Source organism: Mustela nigripes, chromosome 12 (genome assembly GCF_022355385.1).
Source record: "Mustela nigripes isolate SB6536 chromosome 12, MUSNIG.SB6536, whole genome shotgun sequence".
Classification (NCBI taxonomy): domain Eukaryota; kingdom Metazoa; phylum Chordata; class Mammalia; order Carnivora; family Mustelidae; genus Mustela; species Mustela nigripes.
This window is the reverse complement of record NC_081568.1, coordinates 72,875,132-72,898,012: the sequence shown is the minus strand read 5'-3', so window position 1 is coordinate 72,898,012 and position 22,881 is coordinate 72,875,132. Positions and strand designations below refer to the sequence as shown.

Here is a 22,881-nt window from a genome sequence, read left to right as displayed (position 1 = left end):
ACACACCTTCTTCCTGAACACAGCACTTAGCCCTCACCCTGATGCTGGTCTCTTCTCTGCCACTGTCCCAGCCCCAGAGCCTGTAGTGCAGACAGCTGTGCTCTGTGAGACCTCCCCCCCACCGGTGGGCTTCCTCCAGCTTTGGGGATGTTGGCAGTCCACTAAAGCCCCCAGACCCCAGGAAGTCCCTGTGGAGAAAACCTGTTCCTCTTCTACCTTCCAGGCCTAACTAGAAAGGGAGCCGATTGCCCTGTGGCAGGGCCTGGCTGAGTCTTTCCCCAGCCCAGCGTAGGACTAGATTTATTTCCCCAAGTGCTTTCTCACAGAGGACGAGTTTTGGCTTAAGTGGGTCCTTTTTTTTTTTTTTTTTTTTTTTTTGATAATCTACTGAGTGCTTCTGGGAATGAGAAATGTGGGTTTATATTTCTGGTGCTTAGAGAGTGTCAGGTTTTCTGTTTGGTTTTGTTTTCAACAAAACATTTGGCCCCAGCAGTTCAGTGCCTTGAAGCGAAGTTGCCAGGAGCCTCCCTGCCAAGCGTCTGCATATGGCCCTCTCGTCCAAGTGTGCGCCTCAGCTCCTGCCCTGCTGGGCCCTGCGGCTGCGGGCTGCTCGTCCAGCCCTAGGCACAGTTGATCCCAGGCGCCGGCTCCTCTGGGGGCTGCTTAGGCATCGCTCTTTGCTGCAGCTGAGGGGAATTCATGTCACTGAAAGATAAGCATCGTTACAGAGAGAGAGAGAGCAAGCCAGCGAGCGCACTTTGCTTCAGGCACTGGTATGTAAGAACAGGAGGGGAGAGAGTAGGACCTTGCACAGTGGTCCTGGGCCAGCTAAGTCCTCTTCCCCTTCTGACAGCTGAATCTAGAATTCAGGGCTTCTCTTCAGCCAGAGGGTTCCTATAGCAATGGGCTATCTGTGAGGAGGGAACCCATTCAGTGGCTTTTCAAAAAAAAAAAACCAGTTGGTTTTGTGCTCATGAAACTAGAGGAAATACTTGACCCAGAGGGGCTCAGCAAAGTGCAACTCTTGAAGGGCCACTGTCTCGCAGGAGAGCAGCTCTTTCTCGTCCTGTCCTTTACTAGAACTTCGGTATTACGTGACTAATAGACACGTAAAATTAGATGTTACTAAACCATAGACCATCTCGCTCTTGGCCACCTCTGAGCAGGGCACGGGCCGGCCAGGAGGCAGGGTGAGGGAGACACACTGAAAGACCATGACCACTTGGAGGAGAATGGCAGAGCTCCTAGGGCTTTCCCAAACCAGCTAGGACTTGTGTACCATCCTGGGGCTCAAAGAGGAGGTCACATATACCGCCCTCCCACCCCCGGCAGTGAACACTCTGATTCTGGGTCCTGATAGCTGCTGTTACTTTGTTTCTTCAAGGGGAAGTGGATCTACCAGTCCACATGGCTTATGCCTCCCTTTTACCCCGAGCCTCACCCAGCGGGTCCTGGACCCTCAGCCTAGCTTGCTTCCTTCCAGCATCCTGAGCAGCACTTGAGTCTTGTCTGAAACGGATTCGTTTTAGCCAGCGACTCCCCATTCCCCTCTGTACCCAAGACAGCTGGAGTGTTCCCTGTCCTCCATCTGTATCCCAAGGCTCACTTCTCTGTGACTTCCCGGCTGTCCTGTTATTTCCCACCTCATGCTTTTCTTTTCAGCTGAACCTTATTCACAGTGAAATCAGTAATTTAGCCGGCTTTGAGGTGGAGGCCATAATCAATCCTACCAATGCTGACATTGACCTTAAAGATGACCTAGGTAATTGGGGATGGGGTTTGGCACCGCCAGCTGTCAGATGAAAAGTTATGGAGCCCAGAATTTAGGCTTTTCATCTTCTCAAACTTCAGGGGGGCAAGCCAAATTCCCAAATCCAAGATGGACATTTGAGGGTAAACCCCAAATGTTTACTCACACCAAGCCATTTCAAATGGAAGTGATCTGATGATGTTTCATTAAGTGCAATTGGCTACTTTCCCTGGTTGGTCAATATACTGCTATCTAAATTCTCTTCCATAATGATCATACTGACTGCTGGTTACCTGGGAGGGATTTTTAAAAAATGTGTTTGTTTTTTTTTTTTTTTTTTTAGAACTGAAAAATCTCAGGTTGCTACAAAATGATAGTTTCTCCATTTAAGCCTTAATTAGAAATGACAAAGCTTAGACGTACTTGAAGAGCCAATTAAACTGCATTGGTTCATCATTGGCTTTAATCCACCAGCAAATTGGTTTCCCCCAAATTTACCACCTACTCAGCGTTTCCTATGACCGAAAACAGTATATGACTACATGCCAACTTCGTGAATTATTTGATTAGAGGATAATATTGAACATCTCTGAGGGAGTTCCAATGGAGGAAAGCTCTGTCCCAGAGCTATGGTGTCTGCCCAGCTCAGGGCAAGGGAAGAGGTACTGCTCAGGTGTCCCAGTCTGTGGCTTGATGTTTGCACAGAGGAACTTTCCACTCAGGGGCTCAGTGAAGGCTCCTGTCTTCCTAGCTGTGAGCCTTGCCAGGCGCAGCAGATGAGCTAATGCCCACTGAGGCAGCCTCTTGCCTGATGCTGACCTAGGTATCTTTTTGAAGCCTTTTGTTTCCACCTTGTTTCCAGTTTCCACTGTGTCAGGTAGCAGCATCTCTTACCAGCAGAGATGCTCATTCTAGAGCCTGGGCCCAATCCTCGCAAACCAGATATAATTGTGGGCTGGAAACATGGGAACAGGGACTCAAGAATGCCCTGCCCAAACTTATTTTCCACCCATATACTTTCTTCATGCAGATATTTTCTTTAAGGAAAAAAAAAAAAGGCCATAAACTAGAAAAGGCAGGGATCAAACCTAAAGTATGTTTTTATGTGTAAAATACATGAAAATAAGATTGGCTAGAATAAATGGCAAACCTGAAAAAATATTTTTACCCATTGAGGGGGAAGATAAAGGCAGTTTTCTATGCACACATACTGTTTTCTTGGTTTTCAAGAGATGGCCCTCAAAGGCGGATAAAACTATGCGTGCCCTAAGACTAAAACCCCTGCTCTGAATGTTGCTGCCGACAAAATGGAGAAACTTGTCATTGTGGTTGGCCTGATAGTCCACATTTTTTTTAAAACAGATGCCATGTTTTTAGTAGTCTTCTCAATGGGGTGCCAGTTTTAGAGGCTTTTGCGAAGTGAAATGGGGCATTCGTTGTTTTGTTCTTTCTTTTAATCTTTGGAAATGATCTCATGTGTGTGTTTCTCTTTTTTTGGACATGTCATTCAAATGTTTAATTTAAACATGTCACATTTGATATTCCTCCTCCTCCTCCTCCTCTTCCTCACCCCCATCCACATGTGCGCACACTTCGTGGACTGATTGCCCCTTGGGCTCATATGTTGGAATCGACCAGGTAGGCCAGCCCTGCCATTGGGCCTTAGTAAATGTGCCTGTGCGTGGGTCTCGGTCCAACACAGTTGATATACATTTGTTTACCTGTTATAGTTGCAAGTTGTACAGGCTGACATTGCCTCGATCGACAGTGATGCTGTCGTTCACCCGACAAACACTGACTTCTACACCGGTGGTGAAGTAGGTAATGCCTAGCCGGGTGCTGCCGAGTGTGTGTGTGCATGGTCAGTCGGCCGCCGCAGACAGCTTGATCCTTTGACAGCTATGCAGGGCTGCATTCATTTCACACTTCCAGCCGTCCTGACCTTCCCGAGGTCTCCTGTCCCTGGGCTGTGACCACGAGAAATCGACAGCTAGCTGTCCGCCAGGGTGCCTCCCACAGCTCCCAGACAGATGGGCACACTTCTGGTTTGGAAACTGGTTCAGCAGCGTCCTTTCTGCATTTGCTTCACGAGGCGCAGCTTTGTTGGAGACTGGGTTCACCCTGGATTTCAGCTGCCAGGGGGATGGGCCGAGCGGCTGCCAAGCCTACTTTGGTGAGGTCCGGGCATCTGGATGTTTTGGCAGGAAGGCACAGGGTTAGAGCTAGGTGGAAGGGGCTTGAATCCCAGCCTTGCCGTTTCGTGGTTAGGAGGACTGGGCAAGGAACTTAAGTCCTCAGTGCCTCAGTTTCCCTATTGATGAAACAGTGATCACGATGAGAGGCACCTGGGTCTGTGCCTGCCCTATGATGGGTGCTTCCTGTCTGGTCTCACCCTCACATGCACCTAGGATTTGGCCAGTAGCTAGCTGTGCTTGTTCCCAGCAGAGCACAGCATGCTGGTGGTAGATTTGAACATCACTTCCTAAAGCAGTGCCCTTTCTAATACAGGGCAAAAGTGCAGTCAGCCTGCAGGCTGAGGCTCCCGGGATTTTCCCGAGTGTCCCAGACACTGAAGTGCAAACAGTGTTAGCAGCCTGAGGCTGTCCAGCTCTGTTAAGCGTCACGAGCAAAGCCTGCCGTTCCCGGTCTGCCCTAGCCTCTGTGATTTGGGCTGATTACTCTCCTGGGCATTTTGGATCTGGAACATGGATGGAAAAGACACACTGGCCGGGAAGTCGGGATTCGCCAAGGCCTCCAGGCCAAAATGAAATCAGGCTGCAGGCAATAAACTCCACTTTCATAAGATGTTGGAGGAGTTTAAGAGCTCCTAAGTCAAGCAGCTTAAGAGAAAGATACTCCTTTTCTTAACCAAATGAAAACTCGATGGGAGGGAAGTACTTATTTGGAGGAAAATAAACAGTAAAGAGAAGAGCTTATCTTTCTGCCAGGAGTGACTAAGACCTGGGTTCACCCTGCCATCCAGGACTTGGGACGAGATGGAAATAAGCAAGCTTCCCCTGCAAAAGTATCTCCCCCAGTCCCAAGGAGAAGGGAAAGGGACTTTCTTTGATGTGGAAGTTGTGTGGTCAGCAAGATTCATGATGCCCAGAGGTACAGCTGGAGGCTTTGAGGTGGGGGCAGGAGCCAGTTCTGGGGTAACATGCAAGGAACCTAATCCTGCCAGAACCGTGATCACAACTGGTGTCTTTGGAATCGTGACCGTGCTAATACTTTGCCCTGTGAGGTACTTGCCGTCAGCCCACTGAGACGGGCAGGGGAGGCACTGTTAGCCTCGGTGACCTATCCGTCACCTGGCCCCCAGAGCTCAGCCAAGGTCATGTGGCACATCACTCATGAACACTGTCACAGCTGGCAGGCACCTCACCAGGTCCAGACAGCTTTACTGGCTGAGGAGGACCCCAAGTGACTGTGCCAGAACCCAGGTCTTCCAAAGCCCATCTCAGTGCTGTTTCTAGTGAACCAGTCCAGACTAGTATTGAACCCATCTACCTTTGACATTTCCAAAAATAATGACAAACCAGATTCATCCATGGTCTCAATTGGTACCAGCTCCCACTTTGATGTGTGAGAGGGGAAAAGCAGAAGCTAGGACACGGTCGCTCCATTTCTTCCCTGGGTGTGAATTCCTGAGACCCGAGACTGCTGGAAGAAGGAATGCCAGTGCAGGAATGCTTAGCCCCGTGATTAACTCTTACCCATCACAGTTCTTTCTAACAGTGAAATAGACCACAGGCTTAGCCTGACATTTGTCCAAGCCTAAATTTTCGCTTAGGCTGTTTTGAACACTGATACTTATGCCTGCTTTCTGAGCATGAAATAATGTTCTTGTTCTCATGGGAGTAACACATGTTTATGCTTGGGGGCAAAGAAACCAATTGCTTTACTATGATTAACCCTGAAGTGGAGCCTAAAAAAGCAAGAGTCTTCCATGATGAGTGTTGACAATACACTTGAAATGGGCCTGTTTCTTGTTACAAAGTACACGTGTGTCTACATGAACATGTGCATACCTATGTGTGTGTAGGGGTCCGGTCCTGACCGCGGTGAATGCCTGCAACCTAGGGTTTCAATCTTTAAGTTTGGGAATTGCATTGAGTGTATTTTTAACTTGCAAGTTTCACTTCTAATTAAAGCCAGATTTAATTACAAGTAAAAATTTTAAAGTAAACGCTCTTCCTAAGATACAGCACCTTTAATAATACATCAGCCCATTTTCTTAATACTATATGCTTTAGAAAGGAGTTGTTAGTTTGAACATAGAACGGATTTTATTTTACCTTCCAAATTTCTCAGTTTTCCCCCAAAGAGTATGTCTGATAGAGAATGCAGACCTAACATAGCTCCGCTTGGAGCAGCTTTGTTTTCCCTCCCTGGAGCTGGAGAACAGGTCAGCAGGGAAGGCCAGACCAGGTGCAGTGGGCAGCAGTGTTTGGGACCCAGCAGATTCAGACTTAAAGATTCCTTTTTCTCTGTTGCATGATCTTCTGAGTGACCCCCTAATTGGGCCTCACTTCCCTGGGGGTATCCTCAGAGCCTGCACTTCCTGCAGGGTGGATGGGACTGTGAGGCCCGACCCTGCTCCCTCATGCCTGTTGCTCCACCTTCCGTGATGCTGGTCTTGGTCAGAAATGCGCAGCAGCTGCCGCAGCCAGAGGATGGAAATCTTTGGAATGGATGTATTTTCCTTCCTGATTCCTCTGCCATTTAAAGTGTCCGTGACTGCTTTCCAAGACCAGTGCAGGTGTGAGGGTATCATCTTAGCTAATGTGGGATGCTGGCCCCCTCCCCAGTATCCCACATGCTAATCTCTCCCTTCTTCTGGACATCTGAGAGTGCTCTGGGCGGGGTGGGGTGGTGACGGCCTGCTGGTCATATGCATTCACAACCCCCAGACCTGCTGCCAGCTGGTCAGTGCCTGCCATTGGCCCCGGTGCTGATGGGGGATGGTGCCCAGGCTGCGTGCTCTCCCTTCCCAATACTTCCTGGGATTAGTTCGCTCCTCCATGGCCAGTCTGCCTGGGAGGCAGGTCCGTCTCAGATAAACAGACCTAGTCACGAGAGGGTGAAGAATCCAAAGAGAATTTGGGCTGGTGTGCTCTGATGTGCTGAGTGACACGTATCACAGCGTGCCAAGTGCAACTGAGAATTTACCAAGATAAACGGTGAATCTTAAGGGGAGTATTTCATCCTCTTGTGAGGAAAAGTACTTTAAAATGTGCAAAACTGACGAATCAGAGCTTAAGGAAGACTGAGACCCCATTCTGGCCAAACCTGAGAGGAGGATGTGGTCACTCGTTCAGAATGCTGTGGGCCTATAAGCTGCAGGCCACGTAGACGCTGGCCATCTCATGTGGGCACCCGCCTTCGCAGCAGGAACTGAACGCTCAGCAGGACCCCCAGCTCAAGAAGAGGGGCTGCCTACCTCCACTGGATTTAATCCTGGCAATCTGGCCCCGAACAGTCGGTCACCTTCCATGGGGTACAAGCTCGCCTTTAAGCTCTGCTTCTGATGTTGCCTTCCTTTACCTAAAGTGATTCTGAGTCATGAGTGTGATGAAGGAAATACTGTCTGAGGCCATTTTTTTTCCTTTTCTTTTTTTTTCTTTTTTCTTTTTTCTTTTTTTTTTATATTCACATATGAAGCTAAAGCTGCAAAATAGGAACGAAGCATGGTAATAATGCCGGTCCAGAGGTGACCAAATCTGAATGCTTTCTTCTGGGCCTGCTGCCAAGGGCAGACCTGGCTCCCTCATAGGAGCATGGTATGCTTTCCCTATAGCCTCCCTATTTGGGGGTTCTCCCCAGGGACAGGAAAATCTAGTGGAGGCCTGAGCCTCCAAAGCCAGCACCATCTGGTTTCTCACAGCAAGGAAAAGCATGTAGGACAGGCACGCTTGCAAGCAACAGGCTTGTCCCACGTCCCTCCCATCTCCAGCCCATCTCCGTTGACTCCAAGTCAAAATGTGGGACAGCAATGACCACTCGGGCAATTGGCCAGTGGTGGGTCCTTTGCAAGTGTCACTTTGATAACCTCACCAAGGCTTAGTTCGTGTTTTGCAGCCATATGGAGATTTAGCTGGTCAGATCATTTGAAGTCTGTAATCACCTGACATGCTGAGTGTCTGTCTGTGCCCCAAGATGCAAGGATGATTGTCTGACCTCACCCTGTCCTTGTCTAGGAAACACGCTGGAGAAGAAGGGTGGCAAGGAGTTTGTGGAAGCGGTTCTGGAGCTCCGAAAAAAGAACGGGCCTTTGGAAGTTGCTGGAGGTGAGCTGGGGAAGCGCCCTACTTATCCGGGTGTGGTTCATGCCACATCAGGAGAACAGGGTTCTGAGGCGTCTTGGAATTGAGAAGTGCATGACCACAGGCACCTGTCTCCGAGCCGGAGGCACAGGGACACCTGTCAGCTTTATGACTTGGGCTTAGCACATGCAAACTGTCAGGAGGAGCTTAAGGGTTGTACAATGTGCCCTTCCACTTTTTTCCTTATTGCTCAAAATAGCTTTTGAATGTTTGATGCCTAGACCTCACATTTTAAGGAATTAGAGCAGCCGAGTTTGGCAAAGCTAAGAGTCGAGACTTGTCGACAGTGATGCTGAGCCATCTGCAGAAGTGCGAGGGAGACATGCAAATGAGTCCTTTCCATTCAGCCATCTGTGTTTCTGACAGGCAAGACAAGAGACATTCTCCATTTGCCAGTCCCACCTCTAAGAAAAGGTGGGATAAGAAAATGACTTGGAATCTGGTGTAGGGAGAAGGATTGCTAAGAGCTAGAATCAGGTCCTTCTTCCTGCTGCTGGCCTGGATTCTGGTGCGTGAGGTGGTCAAAGGGGGATGGCATCAGGGTACAGGGCATTTCCAAGCCCTTCTAGGTATTGCCACCAAAATGCCATATGGGACAAGGGAGGAGCTTGCATTATTAACTACCCAGCCAGGGGCTCCTGGCCTCTCCTCAGTCCCTTCCTGGCCCTTCTCTGCACCAGCCTGGAGGTCCTTCCCTTGGGTGACCCTTGGGTAGAGCTGTGACAAGGGGCAGTCCTGGTGCTACCACTCACCCAGGTCAGCTAGTACACCTGACACACAGCAGAGGCAAACCCACTACATTTAGCAAGGCTAACAACATGTCTGTCTGTTTTAATAACTCCTTTTGTTCTTGGTATTAGCATCTATTTTACAAGATGTTTTAAGGCACTTTGAAACATAGAAAGGTAGTATAAAACACAGCCCTTCCCCACTGTCCAAAGGTGATCCCTGTAAGGATGTTTTCTTCAGTCTTTTCCCGCATGACATGTGGCTGTGACTTCTCCCAGGGACAGACCCCAGTCTCTCATTGCCAGAGATCAGCACTTCCTCCCAGAGTTCTCCCGTCAGTCAGGGAGCAGAGCCAAGACTCAGATGCAGACCTGTAACTTTGCTGGGCTGTTGCTACTGCTCTGTGAGACTCCACCCACACATCATGCTCTCCTGGTCTCTAGTAGTGTCACAACCTACCGTGACAGGTTGTATCAGCCATGAGGACGGTTGTCCCTCAGCATGTGGAGGCCTCCCTTTGCTCCCGTGCGGAAACAGAGCAGGCAGTACTCACTGTACCCGTGGACCCAGAACTACCGGCTCTGTGGTGTGTCTTGGGGGATGGGAGTTGCAGAACCTGCTCTGGGAGACCCCGCGCTGACATGCCACCCTGGCTGGGGTGGGGAACACACTGGAGGCCAGGCTCTCTGGATCTGACAAGGGGGAGAGCCTGAGGGCAAGAGCTGGCTGTGGTGTGGACATGGAAAGGTAGACAAAGTGGCTCTTGCAGGACTGGAAAATAGCATCGTGGAAGAAGAGCTGAGTTCTGTCCACATTGAGGGGGTCAGTGAGGGAAAAGAGGCAGCTCTAGAGCTGTCTGTCATGGTGCTTAGTGGTTCATGGACCAGAGCTGCTTTCCTGTTGCTTTTTTCCTAAACTGTGCCGGGGCAATCTAGCTACGATGTCATTATCTGTACATGAGTCCCCTGACTGACTGGGGCTTGGAGACCCCAAAAGGCACATTTGAGGCTGCTGACATACTCGGTTGAGTGAGGTGCTCCAGGCTCTGTCTCTGGGAGGGTACAGAGAGAGCTCGCTGTCATCTTGGCTAAAATACCTGGTGGTGATGGATACTGACGCCAACTTTCCAAGGGTGGGCCATGGCCCAATGTCTCGCCTAAAACGTCTAGTTGGGGAGCAGCCTCCAGAGGGCTCTAGGTTGGGCATCAGGTGCCGTGAGCCTTGCAGAGGGATGGACCTCACTGTTTCTGTTTCGTTCTCTCCAGCTGCTGTCAGCGCAGGCCATGGCCTGCCGGCCAAGTTTGTGATCCACTGTAACAGTCCAGTCTGGGGTGCAGACAAGTGTGAGGAACTTCTGGAAAAGACAGTGAAGAACTGCTTGGCCCTGGCCGATGATAAGAAGCTCAAGTCCATCGCGTTCCCATCTATTGGCAGTGGCAGGTAAGGACACTTGGCTTGTGATGTCGTTAGTGGATGTGCTGATTTGCATATGTGGCCCATCCTCATGGAACTCTGGCTTGTGCAAGGTCTGCTGAGGCTGTCCTCGGGCCACCTGATGTGTCGAGTAGATCTGAAGGGAATAACATGAACGTGAAGCAATGGTGAACAGCAATTGAAGAGATGCAGTGAGACAGAAAGCCTGAAGCCAGCAGAAAATTTTCAGTATCACAGTAGATGCATGGGAAGCGAGCTCAGGGTGTGCTGAGACAGTGAACTGTGCAGGACAGAGGCCCAGGTGTGGAGTGAGTGGGGCGGACAGGGCAGGTATGAATGCTGGGATGCTTGTGCGGAGGGTGCTCTCCCACACTGCACTATTCTCGGCCTCTCACCTTTTTTCCCAAGCGTCCTTCCCCTCCCCCAGACCTGCGCACTCTGCCTCTGTCTCCCCGTCTTGCTGTCAAGCTCAGGAGGGGTGCACTAGAGTGGGCACTTAAGTAACCATGAAACAGGGCTGGGCCCAGCCGACCTCCCAGCCCTGAGCAAGCCCCGACAGATGCTGTGTGCACTAGTAGCATCCGAGGCACTCTGAGAAGGGAGAGGGCTTTGGGAATGTAACAGCAGGCTGCAGAGCCTGTCACGGGGTCGTCCTGGAAGGCTCACAGTCTGGATTGGGCACCGAAGCCAAGGGAAACGGGCCTGCAGAGGCTGAAGTGTGGACATCTTGGGCCCAACAGAGACCCCAACCTCGGGCTCTGTCTTGGCCATGGCTGCACCTAGGGCATCCCATCCAGACTGTGCAGCTCCCTGGGTGTCTGCCATCAGCTCCTCCGAGTGCCCCAGGAAGGCAGGACTGTGTGACGACACCACGCTGACTTCCCTGAGCCCCACAGGCTGTGCTGGGAGAGCCTGATTATTGCTCCTCAGACTCCTTCCTCACTTTTCTAGGAAGCTCCTCATTTCAGAGCACTCCTCTTCCCAACCCACGAGGAGGACAGAGAGAGCAGTTTGCTGTTTCCACCTTGGGCAGGCCTTGTAATGGCACTCTCCTCACCAGGGTCCCACACCACCAGTGACAGAGCTTGCTAGCCTGAGACAGGCTTCCTGTGTTCTCAGACTGGGACCCCCTGTGTCTCCCTCTGACAAATGGTCTGTTCTTGGGCACTGTGCCACTGTGGGACCTTTGCTGAATGAGTTAGCCTCTCTGGCCTGCCTTATCAGGGAGGGGGCTCTGGGGACGGCCTTTCCTCACAGACAGCTCCGAGGCTCAATTAGTGCTTCAGATGCACTTGGATCTCCACTGATGAAAGGTGCTTCCGAAGAAAGCAGCAATAGGAGCCTTTATTGGAGGCAGTGATTTCATGTTCTTTCATGTGGGTATTGGGAACTTTTAATTGAAGCCTAAAATAATTCTCTACAATTTTCACAGAGTAAAAAGTTTTTAAAAATAATCAATTGAAAGCTTTCAAGAGGGCAGAATGCCCAAGGTGAACACGTGTGTGCAGCCCCTGGCCCCACGGAGCCGCATAGATGGCAGCCCTCTCTTTCCTGAACAGAGACTGGGATTACACCAGAGCTGGCCCATAAATCGTGGGTTTCAGGAAGGGAAATAAAACACTTTGTTTTTGGCATTCACAGTCTCTGGCAGAAAAATCATGGCAGAATTAAAACAGTATAGAAATGCAGAAGCTTTTGATTTTGATGAAGTCCCAAAAGTTCATTTTCGCTTTTGTCTCCTTCATCAAAATCAAAAGCTTCTGCACAGCAAAGGAAACAGTCAACAACAACAAAAAAGAGGCAACCCATGGAATGGGAGAAGATATTTGCAAATGACAGTACAGACAAAAGGTTGATATCCAGGATCTATAAAGAACTCCTCAAACTCAACACACACAATCATATCAAAAAATGGGCAGAAGATAAGAACAGACACTTCTCCAATGAAGACATACAAATGGCTATCAGACACATGAAAAAATGTTCATCTTCAGTAGCCATCAGGGAGATTCCAATTAAAACCACACTGAGATACCACCTTATACCAGTTAGAATGGCCAAAATTAGTAAGACAGGAAACAACATGTGTTGGAGGAGATGTGGAGAAAGGGGAACCCTCTTCCACTGTTGGTGGGAATGCAAGTTGGTGCAGCCACTTTGGAGAACAGTGTGGAGATTCCTCAAGAAATTAAAAATAGAGCTTCCCTATGACCCTGCAATTGTACTACTGGGTATTTACCCCAAAGATACAGATGTAGTGAAAAGAAGGGCCATCTGTACCCCAGTGTTTATAGCAGCAATGGCCATGGTTGCCAAACTGTGGAAAGAACCAAGATGCCCTTCAGCGGACGAATAGATAAGGAAGATGTGGTCCATACACACTATGGAGTATTATGCCTCCATCAGAAAGGATGAATACCCAACTTTTGTAGCAACATGGACGGGACTGGAAGAGATTATGCTGAGTGAAATAAGTCAAGCAGAGAGAGTCAATTATCATATGGTTTTCACTTATTTATGGAGCATAACAAATAGCATGGAGGACATGGGGAGTTACAGAGGAGAAGGGAGTTGAGGGAAATTGGAAGGGGAGGTGAACCATGAGAGACTATGGACTCTGAAAAATAATCTGAGGGGTTTCAAGAGGCAGGGGGTGGGAGGTTGGGGGAACCAGGTGGTGGGTATTGGAGAGGGCACAGAATGCATGGAGCACTGGGTGTGGTGCAAAAACAATACTGTTACGCTGAAAATAAATTTAAAAAATTAAAAAAAGAAAGACACATTTAAAAACCCCCACAGTATAGAAATGTAAATACATTGGTAAAGAGCAGCAGGAGCCCTTTCTCTCAGCCTGCGCAGGATGACTGAAGCCGTGAATGCCCACCCTCAGCCCACTGGCCCCACTGCCAAGCAGTTGAGCCCACTGGAGGCCATGGCTGGCCTCAGAGTCACCACCTCTGGCCTCTGGACATCTGGTCCCTGGGCACTGCGGTCACAGTATTTATGGATACCCCAACTCTGTTGGACATTTGAGGGCGACCCATCTCTGGGGGGCATAGTATAAAGAGAAGAGATACTTTGGGGCCTTGATTAAACTCTGCTTAGGTTTATGAGCTTAAAAGAACCACCAGTTTGTTTTTCTCAAGCTCCCACTTATGGGCATTGCTTGAGTCCCAGGCCCTGTGCAAAACTCCTGATCTACATTATCTCCCCACAACCCAACCCAGTGAGCACTGGCATTAAGTCCATACAAACAAAACCAAATGAAAAAAACAGAAGCTGAGAGGGGTTAACACACGTACCTGAGGTGCCACAGCTTAGACTGGGTAGAGCCAGAATTTGAGGGGAAGTTCTTTGCATCAGTGCTGCTGAAATGAGGCACATGGAACCCCTTCCTTCTGTTCCAGTTGGTCAGCAGATGATTGTCCCACTGCTTGAGCACTCTCTACAGGATTGGATTTTAGGGAACTTTGGAAACCCCACTTTGGAATTCCCTGACCTGCCTGGGCCTACACATCAGTCTCCTTCCACCCTAGGAACCACCAACCTTAGAAGATCAATAGGACAGAACCAAACCAAATGGGGAGAATTACTTAGTAGCCTCAAGAAAAAATACCCTGGAGAGAGAGAAGTAACAGGCCACAGCGGGCTGGCTGTGCTCCCTGGCCCATCTCCATGCCTAGAAAGACCCAGTAGCACAGGGTGCAGGAGACCTAATCCTGGCAGCAGAGTGACCACACGTGGGCACACACACTTTCCCAGCATCACCAAACCTTCCGTGCCATCCAGCCCTACCCTCTTCTAGACTGCCAAGATAGACGGGTGGACTGGTCCAGCACAGAATCCATCTAGAATCCACCTTTGATCCTACCCTGCCTTCCAAGGCAAGCTCCCAGACGGTCTCCTCCAGAAAGTTGGCCTGGACTTTTCCATCTCCCAGGACACAGCCTCTCTGCACAAGAGTCTCCAGCGTCCCTGATCAACCTGCTCAACACTGCTCCTGGCCTAGAATCCCTCCTGTATGCCTGCCAGCCCCACAAGGGAGCTTCCCAATAACAGGGATGCTTGGCGATCCCCCATCAAAGGTGGGGGCTCAGCAGTGCTGGAGAAATAAACCCTCTTCTCTGATGTGGCCCTGGTGAGCCCAGAACCTCTGCCATCCAGGTGGGATGGAAAGACAACCAGTACGGAGCCCCCTCCATCCCTGACCAGGCTGGCCCAAAGGGTGCCAGATCACAGCAGCCCCTGTGGTCCACTTGCCCCAGTCTAGGGAAGCTGATGCCCAGGACCCTGGGAAGGGCTGTCCGAGACAATCGGAATGACTTCAGGGGAAGCTCAGCCGTCTCCTTAGTCTGCTCCAGGTCGAAAGCACTGGCTGCAGAGTAACTTAAGGACCTTGCTGGACTCGCAGCCCCTAACAGGCCCCATAGGGCTCGAGTGGTGCCCGGAGGCTACAGCTGCCTGTGGGGAGCAGCAGCACCCCGGGCATCACCAGCTGGCACCCAAGTACCCACAATGCTTGGAGAGGTTAATGCCCCAGGGCAGCTGGGATTCACACCCCAATCTGACACCAGAACAGAAGCCCCAACCCCCTCTTGTTCTGCTGTATCTTGGGGTGAGGGGGATGGTCTCTGGTCTTTTCCAGAAGACAGATAAAGTGATTGTCAACAGGGGCAACAGGCCAGAGCTGGGGAGGAGGCCAAAGGTTTGGCCAGGCTGGGAGGGCTATTACAGAAAAACAACCAGTAGGGAACACAAGCAGCCAGGAAGCCAGGAGAGGAACAAGACCCCACAGGCTGTTGGTCTCCTGAAGCTGGCCCCTACCACACTGTGCGTGCCAGCGGCCCCTCCTCTCTCTAGAATGACTAGGCATCGCAGACCTGCCAGCAGCTTTCTGAGGGCCTAAGGCTGCCCCATCAGCCCAGGAAGGTGCAGAGACCAGCACTGTTGCGGGGCCTGGGGGGAAGGCAGCTTCCCATACCATGAGCCTTCCTGAAGCCCCTGCAAGACTTCCCGCTGGTTAGATACGGGGAGTGAAAGAGGATCTCCTGCGTGGTTCTTGCTCACCACTCCCAGACTCCTGGGCCAGCAGGTGCATGGATGCCCCAGCCCACTGCCCTGGATGGTCAGCGAGCTCCGGGGGCAGGGCCTGGACTCACACCCTGGGCAGCTGCTCGGCCCAGAAGAGTGGGGGGCCACTGCATGTGCCACAGCTGCCCCCAACGTGTGGGCACAGGATCTGGCACCTATGGCGGTCCTGTGGGAGCACCCACTTTGACATTCTGTTTTGCCACAAATACTTTGAACTGTGGCTCTGCAAAGCCACTGTGCATAAAGTCCTTATGTTCTCACCACCTTATGAGAACATAAGGAAAGCTCTTACCAGTGCCCTGTGCAGTCTGGAGCAGCAGCAGTCCTGTGGCTAGCGTCCTTCTAGAGGCTGTGGCTGCCTGCGACAGAGACAGGCTTGTCAATGGGAGGTGTTTCTGGAAACAACTGCGATTCCCCCGTACCCAGCAGTGAGCTTCAGAGTGGACAGCAGCCCCTGTTCTGTTAGCTGTAGGGCCTGCCAGGCCTGACAACTTGGACCCCCCCCCTTTCTCCCCCACTTAGAGGATCTTCACCATGGGGCCCACCATGTGAGCTCAGATTAAAATGCCTATGCAGGCTACAGGAGGAGAACGCGTTCCCTGGACCTGCTGAGTCGAACTCGCCAGGGGGAGCCCAGCACCCTGCGTGTGGACAAGCCCATTGCGATGCTGAGACCGGCAAAAATGGAGAACGGTTGATACAGGGGGACGAAAAAGAATGTTCCCTCACTGACCGTCACACAGCCCTTCTCAGGAGTCTAGAGAGGAAGGGGATGGAAAGCTAGAGGAGAAGGCCTGTGTCTGAAAGGGGAAAGGGCGGGAGTCTGGCAGGAGTGACAGACGTGCTTTTGGTCAGCAAGAGCCGAGGAGCCAGAGTATCTGCACGGCCCCATCTGTCACCCAGCTCGGACACAGCAGCCACAGTGTGGGTGAGGGCAGCCGACAGAACTGTGCCCCCGGGCCAGCAGGCTGGGCCAGCGCGAGAGGAGGGCGGCTGCAGCCATCCAGCCCCTCAGCAGACTGCAGGGACATTCTACAGATCCTCACTGGAGCCCAGCATCCCCTGCGGCTGTGATGCAGAGACAGACAGAAGGGAGCCCTCGCTGTGGGGAGCCGGACTTCCAGGGCTGAGATCAACTCCTCATGGCCCTGTTCACCCCCACCAGCCATGTCCACACACGAAGCTCTGCATGGTCCAGCAGCCCTCAGCGTTCCCCTGGCTGGAGCCCGGCTCCTCCCTGTGCTGCTGCCGCAGCTTCCTCGAACTCCCCACTCCTGCAGAACCGGCCGCAGGCTGCCGCTGCCTCAGGCTTTTCTCACCAGGGATGAACGGAGGGGCTGTCATTTGGCATCCCCTTTGTGCAGCAGCTGAATTTACAACAGGAAAATAAATATTTGCTCTTTGGGAGATACTCAGAAGGGTAAGCCCTTATTCCAGTGACCCCATGACCCTATATCTGCACAAAAGCCGGCAGGACCAGGTGAAGGGCAGCCCGTAAGCAGTCATGCACCCCCAGCAGGTGCGAGGTGGACTTGCCCCAACACTCATGTCAACACAGGACCCTGGGAATGTCCTCACTGCAGACGCCTGCCCCCAGCACCCCCTCCCTCAAACGGAAGCTTAAGTTTAGGTCCTCAAGCACTTGCCAACATGTGCCTTGTTGGGGACAACCTATGCTGCAAAAACTCAACTGTCAGGGCCTGTCAGGTGCGAGAACAGCTCCCTCCCCAGATGAGTCTGCAGATCTGAGAGGGGATGACGGGTGGCAGGGGAATGACCTGCCGTGGGGGTCCCAGTTGTCCCCACTCCCAGCAAAACCCTTCATTCCGCATGGTCTCCACCACCCTCCATCCCCGCCCACCTGCTGGTCGCCCTTCCTCCTGTGCTGGTAGACCAAGCACCGGGGTCAGCTCCAGAGCAACCTGGGCCTGACAGCACCACCCTGGCTGGCACGCCTGTGCCGCTCTTCCCTCAGCCTCGCAGGCAGGATGGCGTGTGCGGGCTCTCCTGTGGGCGCGTCGTGGGGCTGAGGAAGGGGGGCCCTGCTGTGAGGGATTGCTCACACCCCACTACCACGAAAGGCCACTCTGCACAGGCTGGGAACGTGCCCTGGGTGACAGCCCTTCTCTGCTAAGAACAAGCTTCATTGTGAAGCATCTAGAAGTTACTGGGGATTCATCTTCAAAGCTGGGCAAAGCCCTGTTTGATGCAAAGTGGGTCACCAGAGTGATTTTCACCAGTAGCTCTGAGCTGCTCGGGGTCCTAAGGTGGTTCAGAACTCCCAGACACTGAGTGAGGAAGGCTCAGAGTACTACAAGAGATCCCGTACCTTATGCAGTAGAGAACTTCTTACCTGGCAGCAGGTTCCTCATCTGAAGAAGTGCAGCCAGAGCTGGCAGGCCGGCCCAGCACTCAGGCTACCAACAGTGCCCACACTCAGGGGCATTTGAAGGTTGTAGACCTGCTAAAGAACAAAGAAATCCCATGAAAATGGGCCCCAGACTCACCCCAAGTACTCTTTGCTGAGGATCTGGGCCCAGGGCCCCCGGCTCCAAAGCCTGCATGATTTCTGCCAGACTTGATTTCTGCCAGACTCGGCAAGCTGCTCCGTTCCTGCTGCTGTCCCGGGTCACCTGGGACCTGTGCCTGCAGAGTTGACCAGAAACAGCCTAAGGCACTCTTGGAGCAAGTGGTGTCAGTCTTTTTAGACCTCATTTGCAATTCTTGAGAATTCTGCACACCTATCCCTGCAGTTGCCACTGGGCATTCGTCACAAGCGGAAATAGGTGTGAATTCACAGCCATTTGGCTTGGAGACTTGGATGCTGCCCCTCAAGATGCAGAGGCCTCCTGGGCCAGGAGTTGTTCCCTGCACCTGCAGCTCCCCTGGGCCTTGGCCTTTGGGTGGTATGAGCTGGTGTGTCCTGGGAGGCATTCCGGGCCAGTAGCCCTGGCACTGTGAGGTCTCAGGCCCATGTGAGGGATGGAGTCCTTCTGCCTGTGGGCATGAAGAACAGTCCCCCCCCACACACACACACACTCACCCCAGAGAAGCTCCAGCGTCCCACTGTCCCACGGACTGTGACCCACAGCTATGCGCCAGGCCCCATGCTAGTCACGGTGATGCTGCGAGGAGAAACAGGAGCTCGACCTACCCTTGGGAGACTTAATGCCTGACACGCAGATCCTGCCCATCAGCTGGTTGCTCTCAGAAAGCCTGGTGTGTCCCTTCTGAGGGCACATGGGACATCCTCCTGAAGGTCACAGTTCTCTGCACACTTGTCGCTCCGGGGTGTGGCAGGCATGGGCCTTTCTCAGGCCTGTGTACGAGCAGCCACAGGATCCCACAGCCCTCTGTCTCTGCCAGGGGCATTAAGGCAACAGGAGGCAAAGCAGGGCACATGGCCTCGGCCTCAGGGGCCTCTGGGAGGGAGGGAGCATGAGGCAGGGCCATGGCAGTCATCATCTTTCTGGTTGCTGAGCGCTTTTCTCTCCTGCAGGAATGGTTTTCCAAAGCAGACAGCAGCTCAGCTGATCCTGAAGGCCATCTCCAGCTACTTCGTATCAACAATGTCCTCTTCCATCAAGACGGTGTATTTCGTGCTTTTTGACAGCGAGAGTATAGGCATCTACGTACAGGAAATGGCCAAGCTGGACGCCAACTAGGCTGAGGAGCAACAGAGCCAGCCCGAGCCGTGCCCCTGCCTCCAATCTGAAACAAAGAACGAAAACTCCCCATCACTCCTGTTGGGAGGCGGGACCCTTTAATTTCCAATTTTGCTCATCTAGGGAAAATAAGGTTTTGGTTTCCAGTTTAATTGTTTTTGACCTTCTAAAATGTTTTTACGTTAGCACTGATAGTTGGCATTACTGTTGTTAAGCACTGTGTTCCAGACCGTGTCTGACTTTAGTGTAACCTAGGAGATTTTATAGTTTTATTTTAATGAAATCCTGCTTGACGCAGAGCAGCGGGGAGAGCAGTGTCTTCTATCTGTGGCCGAATCCAGGAAGCCTGTTTTGTAACCGTGTGTCGTGGTGCTTTATTGTACACCCAGTGGCGTTCTTTTTACAATAATGTTCTTTTTTTTTCCTCAAGAAGAAAAATCATGAATTTGCAGCCGACTTAATTTTTGTTTACTTTTTGTCTTAATGATGGATTTGAAAATGAAAGATTTAAAAGGCAGAACAGAATCTGTTGTCCTTAATTATATTTGCAATTTGGAATTTGTGTGAATTGATTTAGTAAAATGTTAAACTGCTGTTTTGACTGGCTTGTTTCAAGTTACTGTGCCCCTGAGCCCTAGGTGGGCTCCTCTCATCACAGGATGGGGGGCTAGCGCGAGGCAGCTGCTCCCCCCCCTCCCACCTCTCTAATTCTCCCCCCTCCCCCTGCCTCCACCGAAGCACCACAGGCCACTACTGCCCAGACACGGGCATCTTCAGTCCCCGATGGCTGGAGGGGGAGCTCCTGTGAAGTCTCTCCTTCCAGCCTTGTGATACCTGGGGAGGGGTATTGTCCCCAGTTCATGGATAAGGAAACAGATATACTGAACGCCATGCGGACAGCAATGGCACTAGTGTTCGAGTCAGGTCTTTAAACTCTAAGCCCGGCTTTCTCCTGCCATCTGCCCCCCCACCCCCCCGCCCCCCATGGATGGTCTCCCCAGCTCATGGATGGGCCCAGTGTCCCTGGGCCACTTGCCAAATAGAGCTGCCGAAGCCTCAAGCCTTCTGCTGGGGCTGTGTTGGACCTGCTGTTGAGGACCTTCTAAGGGAAAGGTGCCACCACCAAGGTCCCCAAGATGTGCTGCCACCTTGTAACGCTTTCTCAAGGTCATGGGTTATCGTTTAGTGATACAGGTGACAGCTGATCCTTGAACAATATGGGGGTCAGGGACACCAACCCCCATACAGTCAAAAATCCTCATATTTATGAGTTCCCCCAGACTTACCTACCAGTAGCCTCCCGTCGGCTAGAAGCCTTGCTGATAACAGAGCCGATGAGCGTATACTGTATATGTAGTATCTACTGTATTGCTACAATACAGAAAGCAGGAGAAAAAAATGTTAGTAGAAAAATAGGGGGGGCGCCTGGGTGGCTCAGTGGGTTAAAGCCTCTGCCTTCGGCTCAGGTCATGATCCCAGGATCCTGGGATCGAGCCCCGCATTGGGCTCTATGCTCGGCAGGGAGCCTGCTTCCTCCTCTCTCTCTGCCTGCCTGTGATCTCTGTCTGTCAAATAAATAAATAAAATCTTAAAAAAAAAATAGGGAAGAGAAACCACATTTATAGTACTGTACTGCATTTATCAAAAAAAAATTTTTTTTTGCCTAAGTTAGACCCACACACTTCAAGCCCATCTTGTTCAAGGGTCAGCTGTAGTTAGATCCCAGCTGGACCAAAGTAGCTACACTTTACCTAAATTCGGTCAGCAAAACACAGACACTATTTCCTTCTAAAGGTAAGTTTGCCTTTATCTAAATTTGCCTACAATGCAGAAGACTATTTCTCTTTAAAAAGACGTGCCTGCTTCTAAAACAGACTTTAACCAAGAGAAAATATGCAGCACACCGCATATAATGGACGGAGGTAAAGGACCATTTTTCCTTTCCAAACTGTGCCTAATGAAATCAAAATAGACTTTCTGAGCCATCACAGAACCACGCTTTTCAGTGAAAAGACACTACCGCTAATGAAAACCTGAAAGATGATTTTTTCCCAAGTTTCTCCTAAAAGTAAGGTGTTATTAAAACCTTTACCTCGGGACACCTGGGTGGCTCAGTTGGTTGGACGACTGCCTTCGGCTCAGGTCATGATCCTGGAGTCCCGGGATTGAGTCCCGCATCGGGCTCCCAGCTCCACGGGGAGTCTGCTTCTCTCTCTGACCTTCTCCTCGCTCATGCTCTCTCTCACTGTCTCTCTCTCAAATAAATAAATAAAAATTAAAAATCTTTAAAAAAAAAAAAAAAAAAAACCTTTACCTTTCTTCCCCAAGATCTCTACCGAGTCTAGATTTCCCACTTCTTGATGAGAGTGCGTGGACAAGCCTGACCGCAGCCATTCACCCAAGAGCGTCACTGCTGCAGGGAGAGCCCGCGGCGCGCAGCGGCACGAGAAATAAGCAGGGCTAACGGGAGCTGGAAAGAGCAGTCCTTCACCGTGTGCCACGCACCGTCTTGAGGCCCATGTGGGCATCATTCCTTTCTGTCCTAGGGATCGTTCTGTGGGCAGTGTCTGTTATCAGAGCCATTTTGCAGCTAAGAACACTGAGGCTGGGAGGAGTTACGGAACCTGCCAATGATCACACTGCTTGTAAGGCACAACCAGATTCAAATGCAAAGATGCCGAGCACTGCCATCCAGGACTCGCTGTAATAATCAGCAACTAGAGAGAATCCGGGTTGCTCTGATGGTATTTCATTTCTTTTCTTTTCTCTTCTCTTTTTTCTTTCTCCCTTTCTTCCTTTCTTCTTTCTCTCCTTCCTCCCTTTCTCTCTTTCTTTCCTTTTTCTTGCTTCCTCCCTCCCCCTTCTCTTCCTTCATTATGTTATGTTAGTCACCATACAGTACCTCAGTTTTTGATGTCGTGTTTTGTGATGCATTGTTTGCAGACAACACCCAGTGCTCCATGCAATATGCACCCTCCCTAATACCCCCTCCCCCAAACCCTCAGTTGGATTCCCGGAGTCCAGAGTCTCTCATGGTTCCTCTCCCTCTCTGATTTCCCCTCCTTCATTTTTTCCCTCCTTCTCCTAATATCCTCCATGCTATTCTGTATGTTCCACAGGTAAGTGAAACCATATGATAATCGACTCTCTCTGCTTGATTTATTTCACTCAGCATAAGGTTCTCCAGTCCTGTCCATGTTGATATAAAAGTTGGGTATTCATCCTTGGGAGGCATAATACTCCATTGTATATATGGACCACATCTTCTTTATCCATTCATCTGTTGAAGGGCATCTCAGCTCCTTCTACAGTTTGACTATTATGGACATTGTTGCTATGAATATTGGGGTGCACATGCCCCTTCTTTTTACTACATCTGTACCTTCAGGGTAAATACCCAGTAGTGCAATTGCCGGGTCGTAGGGTAGCTCTATTTTTAACTTCCTGAGGAACCTCCGTGCTGTCTTCCAGAGGGGCTACACCAGCTCGCATTCCCACCAACAGTGTAAGAGGGTTTCTCTTTCTCTACATCCTCTCCAACACCTGCCATTTCCTGCCTTGTCAATTTTGGCCATTCTAACTGCTGTAAGGTGGTATCTCAGTGTGGTTTTGATTTGAATTGCTCTGATGGCTAGTGATGTTGAACATTTTTTCATTGTCTGTTAGTCATTCGTGTGTCTTTGGAGAAGTATCTGCTCATGTCTTCTGCCCCTTCTTTGACTAGATTATTTGTTTTTTGAGTGTTGAGTTTGAGGAGTTCTTTATGGATCTTAGATACCAGCCCTTTATCCATAGGGTCATTTGTGAGTATCTTCTCCCATTCTGTGGGTTGCCTCTTTGTTTTATTGACTGTCTCCTTTGCTGTGCAAAAGCTTTTTATCTTGAT

General features: G+C 50.9%; 1 protein-coding gene across 5 annotated transcripts in view; it reads left to right on the top strand.

Moving 5' to 3' along the window:
* LOC132028532 (core histone macro-H2A.1) overlaps positions 1-19,589 on the top strand; it is a 74,174-nt gene extending 54,585 nt beyond the window's left edge. For 3 of the 5 annotated variants that reach the window (XM_059417606.1, XM_059417608.1, XM_059417607.1), the window contains exons 6-9: positions 1,663-1,762; positions 7,951-8,040; positions 10,071-10,245; positions 18,830-19,589. In XM_059417606.1, the coding sequence (XP_059273589.1) occupies positions 1,663-1,762; positions 7,951-8,040; positions 10,071-10,245; positions 18,830-18,995 (531 nt within the window). In that variant the 3' untranslated portion in view covers positions 18,996-19,589. Of the gene's footprint in view, positions 1-1,662; positions 1,763-3,480; positions 3,572-7,950; positions 8,041-10,070; positions 10,246-18,829 lie in introns of all 5 variants that reach the window. The other 2 variants (XM_059417609.1, XM_059417610.1) reach the window with 1 other exon arrangement.
* The last annotated feature ends 3,292 nt before the right edge of the window (positions 19,590-22,881 follow it).